We start from the raw sequence: 13,926 nt of genomic DNA, 5'->3' as shown, positions 1-13,926 counted from the left end.
TTTTCAAAGTGATAATACGGTACTTACATACTCACGACTGCAACCATCATTTCTCTTTATTTATCTTCCTCTCTTTGACAAATATGATAATTGTTCTGTCAATAGAATTACTTTACAAATTTTTGAAATATTGATATAATAATCTAGATCTATTTTATAATAATTTATTATTATTATTTGGTGTTTATTATTAAACTATATTAATTTATAAGTATTATATGTTTTTGTAATGTGTGACGCAGTATTTTCTCTCCTTCTTTAAGAGTAATATTATTGATTTTGTATATTAAGAAAAATTCTATTATGCATTTTTAATCAAATAATAATAAGAATTTTTTATTTTTTTCTTAAAATTATTTTTTTATATGCTTCAAATAAGTACTTATCAAATTATTTTTTTATTGATATTCTTCAAATAAGTAATTATCAATTTTTTTTTATATATGCTTCAAATAAGGGTAGGAGAGAGAGAGGATAGGTGAGAGGAAAAATAGTAAAATAATATTTAAAGAGTAAAAAATAAAACATTATTTATAGGTATGTAAAATTTAAAAAATGCATAATCCATTACAGATTAATTTAAAGAAATATCATATAAATATAAAGATGTATAAGTCATTACATTGCCAATACTAAATACAGGAAATCCACAAATACTAAATAAAGGAAAAAATCAATATCATGCATGTTGTCGTCTTCCGAACAAGGTAACACGATTAATACAACGGGAAGAGGTGGATCCACTACTAAGAGTATTGACATTAGTTTTATCAAAAGTATAGTTAAATATAAAATTTGATAAATTTCATCAAAATAAAGCTGTATTAGATTAGTTAGATAGATAAATGTAAAATTTTAAGCTATAGTAAATCTATAAGTTTTTCAAATTTAAAGGTCTACTATTTATTCATTAAATCTATTTTTTATTTACTTTTAATCTTTAAAAGTTTTTTTTATTCACATTTAATCTCCAATCGTCTTGTAATAAGAATGTAAAAATTAAATTAAATTAAATTATTAATCAACATATAATTAATATAATTATAAAATATAAAAAAATAAAAATATTTTTATTAAAAAAATATTATTATTTTGATAAATTCAATAATTAATTCAACGTGGAGTTATGATTAGAAAAGTTTTAGATTTATAAAAGTTATATACTTTTTATCAAATTTTAAAAATAATTTTGATGAATCCAATATGAATGCTATTTACCAGCATACGCCGTTTTCATTCCCATCCCGCAGGCGAAGCGAAAACATTTTTCTCCAATGGATGTTGCTTTGAAGTCACCGGCAACCAGCTTCTTTCAATTGAACAAGAAACCTGATACCCGGTCTTTTATCCGCTTTCCCTGCCATAGATTAGCAGTCCCGAGTACGAGATTCACTCCAATGGCTGCTGTCAGCACTACCCAAACCGTCGGGCTCTCGGAGACTTTCACAAGATTGAAAAAACAAGGCAAAGTAAGCAAGCGTTTCACTTTCTGATTTTTGTATTGTACTTGAATTTCATTCTCATTTGTTTTTCGCGGGTTTTTATCTATTTCAATTGGGTTGCTGATATTTTGTTTTAGTTTATATCTATTTTTCCCCGGGTTGGTGATTTGGGTGCTTTGACATTGGACTACCGGCACATGGTCTTGTTGCTGTGCATCATATTATTAAAGTTTGCTTGTCATCTTATCAGATGTCATTGTTGATCTTGGTTGGGTATGGTAATGGAGCAGGAGTTAATGATTCCGAGATACTACGGGGGGAAAGGGGGGCTTTGGAGTTAACTACTTTATGTACTTGAACGGTTCTCGGAGATAATGATTCCGTCCAGGAGTTCATGTTTCATTGTTGAGTGAGGTCAGTCTCGGAGATAAAGGTTGCGCTTGAACGGTTCTAAGTGCTTTAAATTGTTCAAAGGCTCAGACCTTGGTGGATTTAGTTGATGGTGTATTTCGAATGTGGTAGGAGGCGATATTATAGAAGAGCCCGTTGCTTTACGTTCTAGCTTTCTGCAAGCTGAAAAATTGAAGTTATAGGTGATTTAACTCGCTAAACTTAAAGGTCTTTAAAAAATGTTTCGTGATTCCCTTTTGACTTTGATGTGTTTTTATAGTAGAATCTTCAGTTGTATGGGCTTTTAGTTGTCCAAGATTAGGCATAGAGCACATTGCAAATGTCTGTTGAAGTTATCGACTCGACAATCTTTGTCAATAAGTAAATTTATTATTTCTTTCCACTAGCTGAGGTCTTGTAAAAGGCCTCGGGCAGTTTCTGGTGGAGAATTTGCTGTTTAGGTCACAAGTTGCCATCTTGCAACTGGCCAATCAGTTATTGCTCAAATAAGACCTCCCCCATAAAAATGGGGTGGAGAATTTGTCATTGTTTTTAGACCCACTGGTGTGTAAACTACCAATAAATTAAAAATGAAAAGTTGCAGGTTTGCAACCATAGTTCATTTTAGTGTTGGCATAATTTGGTCTATTTCTGGCCAACTTCATAAAGAAGATGCAATTGTCAGGGCTTACACTCGTAATTTGAACTAGGCAAAAAAATTCTCATTCAAGCTCCATGCCATTTTCTGAAGGTTATAACTCCTATTTCCTGGCAGTCAACTATTTGACCTTTCGAAATCATCCTACAACCTCTCACAATTGCTAAGTGTGTACTTGAAGTTTTGGCATATACCCAAGTCATGACATCAGAGGCAATCAATGAAGAGGCAATCATTTCATTGATTCCTGAATACTAATATTTTCACTTCAATACATTTTGGGATGAGCTATTATCAGGTGTTCAATACAGGACTCTATCAATTAATGTTTTTCTAATGAGCATGCTGATGTGAAGGTGGCGTTTATTCCATACATCACAGCTGGTGATCCCGACCTTTCTACCACAGCAGAAGCTTTGAAGGTGCTTGACTCCTGTGGATCAGACATAATTGAGCTGGGTGCACCGTACTCTGATCCTTTGGCAGATGGTCCAGTTATCCAGGTCCTATAGTTGTATCTTCTTCTTTTGTTAAGTTTGCACGTCCACTTCTCTTACTAAATCATTTCTTTAGGCTGCGGCTACACGTTCCTTGGCAAGAGGGACCAATTTCAATGCAATTATTTCAATGCTGAAGGAGGTACGACCATTATGCAACGTCATACCATCTTCTCTCTCATCATCTGATCTTAATAAAATGACGGGCTCTTTTTCTCTCTTGTATTCTTTATTTGTGGGGGTGTATTATATTAGGCAAATGATCTAAGGTTTTGACAAGTGTTTGTTAAGCATGGTAATTTGACTGAGGATGTGCCAACTCTTTTTTAATAAACCCTCAATATAGAGAAATGAACTTGAATTTTTTTTCCTGCACAATGAGATTGATGCATTCCTGATGTCTCATTACATATAATTTAGTCTCACTTATCAACAACAAAAAATATATAATTTAGTCTAGTAAATATATTTTATAATACAATAATATATCAAGCACTTGAATAATTGTTGTTAGTATTACTATTGTTGTTGTTTTACAACTAGTCCTTTTAGATGCTGAGTTTTAGACAGTACATTGGCTACGTACCTTCACCCATCTGAATGCATATGTTGCTACGAAATATACCACATCTCAAATCTAAATTACATGTTTTTACTGACATCTCCTGTACAATCAAGCTTTTTTTTTTTATTTTCTTTATAACATACTCCTGCATGTGATGTGAGTAGTGGACAATCATTTGAAGGGCAAGTGAAAAACATTCTTAGTCATTGCTGCTTTGCCTGTTTATATCATATTATGAGTTAAAGTGTTCTCATCATGTTTATCATCATTGACTTGACAGGTGGTTCCGCAATTATCTTGTCCACTTGCATTATTTTCATATTACAATCCGATTCTCAAGCGTGGTGTCAAAAAGTTCATGTACACTGTAAAAGAGGTTGGAGTACATGGTAACTTACTGATAGCTAAAACTTTTAGTTTTTCCATAGAGCCATTTCATTTGCCCAAATACTAGGTGCACGCTGCACATTTCTGAAGATCTAGACAAACTCAATAGAGTCCATCCTGATGATTTGGGCTTTGCTTAACCAAACTTCCTTTTTGCTATAACTTTTGGGGAAGCCAGCTTGATAGCCTAGGATTAAAATAATGCTTTGCAACTTATGAACACCTTTTCTGATATGTTTGAATGGGTTCGGTCACAATCTTCCCCACCTGTTGAGCTTTGGATTTTAGCTGATAACCTATGAATGATTTGAAATATGAACCCTAAGGGGCGGTTGTGGGATACTTCAGTTTACCTTTTGATTGCTAGTAGACATCATAGAAGTACTAAGTGTAATTTATTACTCTTTAAGGAAAATAACTACGTATATCCACAGCTGGAACTCGTCTCAACAGTGAAATTTAGTTATTGGACTAATGAGTTATTCTCCTTATTCTCAACTTCACATTTTTTTTGAGATCGATATACATATTTGGAAATAAGTCTTTGTTTTTTTTTTTTTTTTTTTTGGCGCCCCCCGCCGGGGGGGGGGGGGGGGGGCACAGCACATGGTACGACTATATGCTTTGCATTTTTATATTTTTATGTTGCAGTCCACTTCCAGCTACTCAATTGGTGGATTTCTTTGTTTTTTGTTTCATTCAGATTACATGAACTTGTGGTTAATAATGAATTAAGTACTTCAAATTGCAAGCATTCCTTCATTTTGTGTAAGAACAGCCATCTGTGTTGGAACAATCATAGTATATCTATACGTTGGTGCTAGTTTTTTAATCTTAATGTTATCCTCTGTTGATACTTAGGGCTTTGTACGTACTTTGTAAGAATTACTGAAAGCGTTCTAACACTCTAATATTTGCAGAAGAGGATGCAACGGTTTGTCCAAAACTTGGGTTGTTAACCAATGCTTGTGAATAATGGATATTCCTTTCTTGTAAAAATATATATATCACGGGCCCTTTTTTACCTCTCGCCCAAGTCTTGTTTCCTTTGCAAATTCTGGTTTGTTGTATAATATTATTAATCTGGCATTGTGCAATATACTTCCTGTGTACTTGGGCTATGCTTAATTACGTGGTTTTAATAAATTTCTTACTTATAAAAAAAAAAAAAATCTGGCATTGTGCATTTGTTCCAGGGCTTGTGGTCCCAGATGTTCCTCTAGAGGAGACTGAACTTCTGAGGAAGGAAGCAGCAGAGAATGGAATTGAATTGGTCTGCCTACCTCTCAGTCCCTTATGTTCTTCCCCTCGTTTTTGGATTCTAGTTGTCTTTCCTATTTCAAGTTTTCCTAGGATTTCTGTGCATCTTATGGCATCATAAACCCACTTGTTGTTTACTGTATGAAATATGAATCTGTGGAGTGCAGCATTAAAGTGGCAGTATTCATGGTGATGGTAGTATTCATATAGTTTTTGTGCATTCAACTTTATTTTTTCTTATGTGAAGTGTAATGATGGATTAAACTACTATAATCAATCACTTAAGATGGTAAACTTTTTGGATAGGTAGTCAAGAAGTTTTATTCATAGAAGTAGGCAAAGCCCAAGGACACACGGAGTATAGATGAGAATAACCTAAACTTAAGATGGTAAAATTAATTCATGGTGTAGATTTTTTTTTTTATGAAAATTTCTTGTTAGTAGATAGTTGGTCTTAAATATTGTGATCTTGGAAAATTATGACAATCAAGTTTGAGATGCTTGATGCTCTCCTCTTTATTTATTCTTGGTTTTGTTCACGGAGTGGATTTCTTGAGGCAAGATAGGTTGAATAAACTCTTTGCTTTAGGATGCCAAAGTCATTAGCTTTTGCTGACCTCATTTAGTAATTTCTTTTCTTTTTAGAAAAAATTATACCTTACCATCTCAAATTCTCACTTGCAATATGACCTCCAAACTACTAAATAAAAATTTGCCTTCTTTTTTAATATTTAATTGTTAGGTGGACAAAAAATATGTGACATGGCACGATCTCCAAGGTTGGACCTTAAAGGAGGAGAAAATTGCAGATTATATTTCAAATAGGGGATTAAACCACAACTTTGTGTGTTTGGAGGCCATATTTCAAAAGAAGCGGTAGTTGGAGTTGAAGTATTATTTTTCCCTCTTTTTTTTTTATTTTTTATTTTTATTAAAATGCACGTGCACTTGGTAGGTTTTGAAGCTATGACCTTATCCTCTACCCTGTTCTTGCAAGAAGCAATAGTGTTTTTGAGTTGACCACTTGACCTCATTTACTTTATGCTTAAAAATTTTGCTTCAGATGAGTTATGCAATGCCTTCATGAGAATGCTTATGTAGTTGATAGTAGTTTAATAGATCTTGTTGGTCTGATGTGTCTAATGGTGTGGTTAAGGTACTGCTCACTACACCCACTACTCCAACAGCTCGAATGAAAGCCATTGTTGAAGCTGCAGAGGGATTTGTGTACCTTGTAAGATCCTTTTTCTATGGTTGACTCTTCACCATGTTCTTTTGTTTTTTTTTTTTCATTTATTAATCTGCAACTTGTATTGTATGTGCCAGCCAAAAAACCTCTACATTTTACATGTTTTGGTTTTTTACTGGTCAATTTCTATTATCACTATAGAAAATGTTATTATAAATGTTTGTGATTGTTTATAACATGTTTATATATTCCAAAATTTCATGTTTGTTTCAATATCTATTGTTCTGCTAGAATTATTTTTCTCGATGGAGTTCTTGACATACTCGCTACTTGTGCTGGGGGAAAGTAGATTCAAAATGATGTTTGAGAATTCTCTCTCTGCAGTGTCTGTTTATGGGCAGAGAGATGTAGAATTTGTTCACAATAAATTCTCGTTTTAAAAAACTAAAAGTGGATACCTGTATTCTTGGCGGGATATTGCTTTCAATTTCTTGAATCTGTCTCTGATTTTACAGTGATCCTATCTTATCATATTAGACACCCCTTTTCTTGATTTTGGTATCCATTGAAATATCAAGCAGGCTTTTTTAGAATTCCCATAGGTTGGTTTTAATTACTATCGAGTAGCTCTTAACAGTGATAGTATAATTTTCTTTATGTCTGAAGATAGTGGATACATGCATCCTTAGAAAATCTAAGAGTTGATGTAGTTTGACTTTGCATTGTTATTGTGAAATTTTATAAATGTTAATGTATAATTCCAAACCAAGAACTTAATTTCACCTTATTTTTCATGAAAACTCTTTACCTTTCTTATATTTGAAGAGAATACTTCTTGCAGTCAACTGTTTGGGACAACAGAAGGAAAATAAAATGAAAAATAACTTGTTTTGCTTCCTTCTTTCATTTTGAGGTGAAAATTTACACAACATATGAGTTAACTGTTGATTATTTTGAATCATAGGTAAGCTCAGTTGGGGTTACTGGTGCCCGCACATCTGTGAGTGATCGGGTTAAAACCCTTCTCCAAGATATTAAAAAGGTTTGTCTGCTTAAATCTAGTTTCAACAGCCAATTCATTGCAGTTGAGTCTAAATACTTGCATAACATATAATCATTGTGCTTCAGAATATATATATCTTCTGAGTATGATTGTTGTCATCTGTTGACATGCTTTTACTTGTTCAGAAAACTAATCTGTTAAGTGCTTTAGTTAGCTTGTACCCTTCCCTTGTATAATATGAAGCATGTCTAAACTGCTTTTTCCACGAATGGCCATAGAAACTATCTACAGTTAGCATGATAAATGGCCCTTTAACTAAAAGCCTTGGGTTGATGATATGACAGGCATCAACCAAACCTGTAGCAGTTGGCTTTGGCATATCCACACCTGAGCATGTGAAACAGGTTTCTTTTCCAACCTCTACCTTAAACGCTTGTATATAGAATGTCATGCTTCCTGCCATGCATGCACATGCACTCTATTATAACTTCTGTTACAGGTTGCAGGATGGGGAGCCGATGGTGTGATTGTTGGGAGTGCCATGGTGAAGCTGTTGGCTGAAGCAAAATCCCCGGAGGAAGGTTTGAAGGAATTAGAAAGTTTCACTAAATCCCTAAAAGCCGCACTTGAATGAGAGCAATTTTTATGGTATAAACTGAACTTGACTAGTCTTTATGTTAATTTTGATATGCATTATAAATAAGAATACATTGTTGAGCATTTTGAGATGATTATAACTAAAAAAATTTCCATTCTCGTTCACTTTTTAATTTTCCAAGCTTCCATCATCTCATTCAATGAATAGATTTCCTTGCTATCAAATCCCCTCCACCTCTCTCTCCATCTTTCTTCTTCATGGATAGAAAACTACATTACTTGGGCCCGGTATCAGAATGTTCTTCTTGAAGAACAATCAGAAATCCATTCCTTAGTTTTGAGGGTTATGTTGTAGACCTCGAACTATACAAGTGTCCTGCATTGGCAGAAAGCACATCGAGACAACTTCTGTGTGACATCTACAGAAACAGTTGCGGAGCTTCCTGGGAAATTGCCTCACTGTTTGAAATTGTTTCTTGATGTTCCCACAATTAAAGTTCATGTGCTCCAACTACCCATCTAGATTCACGTCATTCTCACGAAAATGGTATCAAATACAAGAACCAGTACCAAGACCTCCAATTTTGGTGGATGAAAATAGAGTGAATAACATGGTCGCTGTATTTGGTTACACGCCCGCAATGCAAGCTATAGCATTCCTTTGGCAGATGGCTAAACAAAACCATTGATTAAGTATGTCTGTCTTCGACATAATTTTGAGAGACAGCTGAACTGATTGGTTGAAAAAAAGAAAGTGCATGAAACTTACTCTACAGGTTAAATTAAGTGTTAAATTTGAGAGTATCACATTAAGCCTCCTCACAAGTAGGAAAGGATTCTCCAATATGGGGTGAAATCCATCTGTCTAAAAAGGATTCTATGACTCAATTCAGTTCAACACCTTATTCCAATGAATGCCTTGATAGTAAGACTCTGATAAGGGGTTTCATATGTACTCTACAAATTGGATGTTGAAGAGTATGACCATGTCAATTGAGGCTTCTTGTTGTATTTATTACGGAGATGCGGTTTTGGGAAAAAAGGGTTATGCATATGGATAGTTCGTTGTATTTTTATGGATTGACATTTTCTACAATATGTGAACTCCACTGTATTAAATGTTCTCGAGGGCAATGAGAATCATATCATTTAATGTGGTGGAATTTACATGTTGTGTCTATCTCTTTACGAATTGCAAAAAATGTTGAGATCAGAAAATTGTAAGAAATCTCAATCCGGGTGACTTTATATCCTTCATTTTTTATGGAGGATTGAGAAGGATGTTGGCTGTTAGATTTGATTGCATCACTCTTTAATTGGGAGGAGGGTTGTAGATAGAAGTTTGAAAAGGCACATCCTAGTGATTGATCTGTGCTATTAGTACAGGAGGGAGGAACCATTGATCATCTTCTGTTGTAATGCGAGGTGGATAGAGCTTTGTGGGCATCAGTTTTCCATCTTTCTAGGGTGAAATTGGCTCATTTGTGCTTAATTTGGTGTATTTGGAAGGGACGCAATGCTCAAAACTTTTGTAATTGCAAGAAGATAGCGATAGTGCTAAGAACCAGAACGCTAAGAACTGTATATGATATAATGATATAAGCTCATAAGAAAAATTCTATTCATCATCTCTACACACCACAATTTTTTTTTTCTCTTACCAAATATGTGATATATAGATATATAAATGATAAGTAGAATAATTCAATTAGTTTAAGAAGAATAAAACCAAATTTAAAAAATAAAAAAAAGTGTGGCGTGTAAAGATGATAAGTAGCAAAGCTCAAGCTCATAATAGTTCTAGCTTTGTCAAATATCTAGAATCTGTCATTTGTTTTGAGTAATGATACTCATACAACACATTTCACAACATGCTGTAAAATAAAGATATTTTTGTAAAATTGTCTTACTTGTAAAACTCATTTATTAGAATAATCATTAGAACATGCATCCAAATTATTACAATAGATTACATAGATAGGAAGAAGGATGGTCAACTTCTTAATGCATTATTTTCTTGATGTACAATGGAAAAACAGATCAAACGTAGTCTGGCAGGAATGCATCAAGAAAACTGAAACATCTGTAACTAGCGCCTCCCAGATGCTACTGATTCTGTCGAAAAGAGGTACTTTACTCGTGAAAGAACTGAATCATGTGTAGGGTCATAAGGATGGTCCTTTGAAGGAATCTCTAAAATAGCGGGAACTGGTCTGTTGTAGCTATCAACCAAAAACCTTATCATATTTGCAACCTGAGGATCAAAAAGATTGAGAGCCTAATGTAGCCAAGCATACCAAATTATAACTGAAACAACATGGTGAAATGGACATCATACACTCATCTCTAAGTCATTACCATTACTGCAGCAAAGTTGGCCCAAGCACATTTTCAGTGACTACTAAACTAGATGAAGATAGTAATAACTATTAAAGAAGAAAATACACCATTAAAAAAGGGAGACGAGTAACCAACAGTATAAACATTCAATATTCTAGTTATAAGCAGGTACTTCTAGCAGAGAATTAGATGTATCTAAGAAAATGATTTGTATAGTTTTAGAGTTTGCAAGCCCTGTGCAGTCCTTTGAAAAAATGTGAAGCACATCTAAGACCAACATGGAAAAGCCCACTTTTTTATGGTGGGCCCCAATTATTTTCAAAATGGCTGCATGAGACTTGCACACCCTATGGCTGTATCTAACATTACTCGGCCTAGAGTGGCCTCCATGAAACATAATTGGATAGGCACAGGCTTCCCACGAGTTTCTCCAATAGAAAGCTATTTCTCCTTTTTTCCCTTTTTTGTTTTTGGCATAATCTACATTCTCCTTTATTATAAGAAGGTGATCTATTTAATCATGTAATGTTGGGATTTTTGCTTCACAGCATCAGGAATGGGCAGTTCCAAGTAAATATTCAAATACCTTTAGAATAATATAGTTGTACAAGATCACGAAGAATTATAAAATAAAATGCGAGACAGAGTACAAGAACCAGCTTACATATTGGCTAATCAGCACTACAGCAATGTCCTCCCTGGTGGTGAACTCTTTAAATGCATCTTCAATTTGTTTAATGGTTGTTTCTAAGAGAAAAATGTAAAAAACTCTATAAGGAAAGGATAAAGTGTAAAAAAATTCAATTTAACATTTTAATGTATAATATAGAAAAATGATAGATACAGTCATAGAGTGCAAGCACAGCGCACTACCATTGGAAAAAGTAGATAAATATGGGACCCACATTAAAAAAAAAATAATAATAGTGGACCTCACTCTTTTTCATATGGAGCGTGTGGCGCTTGCACACTCTATGATTGTATCTAGCATTACTCATAATAATATGCTTGTTCTATAATTACGGAAACAGGGAACGGACTGATTTCTATCAGAAAACATTTGTTGCTAAGCCTTATGGTTGTAAAGCTTCAAATATTCCAGTTATTTACCTTCCTTTCGTGGCAAAGAATGAACCATGGGGAAAATACAAATAAAATCTAAGCAATGAGTCCCGTTTCATTCCTCGTGTTACTTTCTTTCATTCTTTGAGTTGACAAAAGTCAGCGGTGATAAAATCAACAAGTTATACCATAACTTTCATTCTCCAGATATTTCTGTTACTTTTCTTTGCAAATTGGTACATTAAATTCAGGTCCAGTCTTTGGTCTAGCACTTACAAGAAACATATATTTGTCCTAAAATTTTTTAACCACATACATCACAAATTATTCAAAGAGTAAATAAAAAAAGTGCCACCAGAAAGGTATTGCAATAATAAACAAGTGTAGAATCTTTGAATGGATGTAAGGAAAATGAATTGTACAAGCCTAGAGTGTGCAAGTCCCACACAGCCCTTTGAAAAAAGTGAAATCTATATGAAAAAATCTACTTTTTCATGGTGGATTTCACTTTTTTTCAAAGGCTTGCATGAGACTTGCACATCCTAGGCTTGTATCATTATACCATCATAATGGAACTAAGCATTCAAATCATGAGCATACTTGAGTCCACAATAAGGTAATTTATCTTTCTTCGTTAAGTCAACATTACCCACTCCAGCCAGGAGAAATCCAACTACAGTGTCCTGGATGAAATAAGTCATTGATCAGGTAGGCTCCAAGAAACTGAACACCATACTCAATCAAATTTACAGCCAGGTACAACATTAAAAAGAATCCCCTCAATGCCAAATCAAGTATTAAGAGCCATAAGATGCTAAGAAACATACAAGACACATCTTGCATTGTCTTGGTCAAACTACTAGAGTGCACAATTGATCTCATATTTGCGATTTGCAAAGGTTCATTAGCAAACGCCTAAGGAGAAGATACAATATGCTTGCTGCATATTCCTTGACTGGATACTCAATTTACACAACAATTTGAATGAATATGTAACTGTTGGGAAAATCATGATCAGTAAACTGTATTGTGAAGAGTGAACTTCCTATAAAACATGAAATATAACTGATTTTCTGGAAAAAGCAAAATAACGCCAAAAAGTGGAGCATTACTGTAGTTCATCTAAACAATATCATGTCAGCCTCTCAGGATTCCTGTAAGATATATACTAACAGCCAAGTTAGGGTAGTTCCTCAGGCTTACCACGAACTCCAGTCAAACTTCACCCGACCGAAACTCATTCACAATGGAAGGAAGAAAAAGTTGAGTTGAGAAAAAGATGATAAATCGAGTACCATGGGGTAGAACAGAAGTATAGTTGTCCACATCCTTGCAAATGAAAATGACTGCTATAGCAGAATGGCCATGGAGGTGGAGAGTATGATGAAGATTCTAAATCTTTATCACCCGTATGGAGCACAGATGAACAGAATAAAAAGTGAAAGAAACCATCTCCTAATATTACCACGTGCTATCAAAGCATACAGTAATTGTAACATCCTTACCTCATCTGCAATCATGGCAATGAGTGCTGAGTTGCTAGTATGGATTTGAGCTCTGTTGGCCATTAAAGATGAAGGATGCAACCACAAGCGAGAAAAAAAATGTCTGCGAGTTTCAGATAATGAAGTAAACCCATATCAAACTCAAGTAAATAGCTATGCGTGTTTGAGAACATATGGTCATACTCTACCTACTAGGAGACATGCACAATGGAAAAAAAAACTGCACTAAACAGCATGGTTCCCTCCCCTGCCCAGAGAAACATCATACAAAAGACGAAAGCAGAAGCGCTGACAATAGAGAGATGTTGATCGTACACAATACGCTGCTCAAGCATCTGATCAAATTCCTTCCCCAAAAGTAGTAAGTGATATTATGAAGGTCCTTTTTATTTGAGAATCATAAGATCCAATATTATTGCTTATTAGCACTGCAAATCTTTGTCAGCTTACTTGTCTGTCACTCACGACCAAAGTATAAACAAAAAGTTGGCGACCTGTTTTAAGAAAATGCTCTAAAATTGTGAGCAGCGAATATTAGATTAAAAACCTGGGAAAAATTCTTTCTTAATCACGGATCAACCCATGAGCCCTAAAAGACCAAAAACATCAATAAATAACCTTTTCCCCACCTGCCAAAAAGTTAATAAAATATAATCCAACAAATGAGGTTCTGTCAAGTCCCAACACTCTTTTTTCTCCTCTCTCAGCAACCAAACAGATCATTAGTAGCGAAAAACCGTCAGTTTCGGTCCAAAAAAAAACATAAAATATTGATCTTTACAAATATCCCATGACATATCACAGCTAGGAAGTATTGTGATGGACGAACTAAATAATATTACGAGAAAAATGTGTACCTGCGACTCCCTCAGCTCGAAGCCTCGATCGGCTATGTGGTGAGACAGATGTAAGAAGACTGGAAAGTACGAGCGTAGAAGTATTGCAATGCAAATCGCAACCAATGCTGTCGAAGTGTAATCGCTTTCTTTCTTTGTATGATAATTGCAAATATATCGAAAAAATCTGTTGGG

At 34.4% G+C, this 13,926-nt stretch overlaps 2 protein-coding genes across 2 annotated transcripts; one reads left to right on the top strand and one right to left on the bottom strand.

The window, feature by feature from the left end:
* The first annotated feature begins 641 nt into the window (after positions 1–641).
* LOC121251714 (tryptophan synthase alpha chain-like) lies at positions 642–8,153 on the top strand. Its single transcript, XM_041151049.1, has 10 exons — positions 642–749; positions 1,213–1,469; positions 2,847–2,993; positions 3,064–3,129; positions 3,833–3,941; positions 5,136–5,212; positions 6,356–6,433; positions 7,353–7,430; positions 7,736–7,795; positions 7,891–8,153. The coding sequence occupies exons 1-10, from the start codon at positions 686–688 to the stop codon at positions 8,023–8,025; spliced, it is 1,071 nt and encodes a 356-aa protein (XP_041006983.1). The 5' UTR covers positions 642–685; the 3' UTR covers positions 8,026–8,153.
* Positions 8,154–9,894: 1,741 nt separating this feature from the next.
* LOC121251715 (V-type proton ATPase subunit F-like) lies at positions 9,895–13,746 on the bottom strand. The gene is given in 7 exon segments (XM_041151050.1): positions 9,895–10,242; positions 10,993–11,075; positions 11,991–12,024; positions 12,026–12,073; positions 12,896–12,998; positions 13,211–13,389; positions 13,525–13,746. Coding segments are annotated over 6 exon segments (453 nt in total). The 5' UTR covers positions 13,231–13,389; positions 13,525–13,746; the 3' UTR covers positions 9,895–10,077.
* Positions 13,747–13,926: the final 180 nt, after the last annotated feature.

Source organism: Juglans microcarpa x Juglans regia, chromosome 2S (assembly GCF_004785595.1).
Source record: "Juglans microcarpa x Juglans regia isolate MS1-56 chromosome 2S, Jm3101_v1.0, whole genome shotgun sequence".
NCBI classification, from domain to species: Eukaryota; Viridiplantae; Streptophyta; class Magnoliopsida; order Fagales; family Juglandaceae; genus Juglans; species Juglans microcarpa x Juglans regia.
The sequence above is the reverse complement of the archived record's forward strand: the minus strand, read 5'-3'. Positions and strand labels throughout refer to the sequence as shown.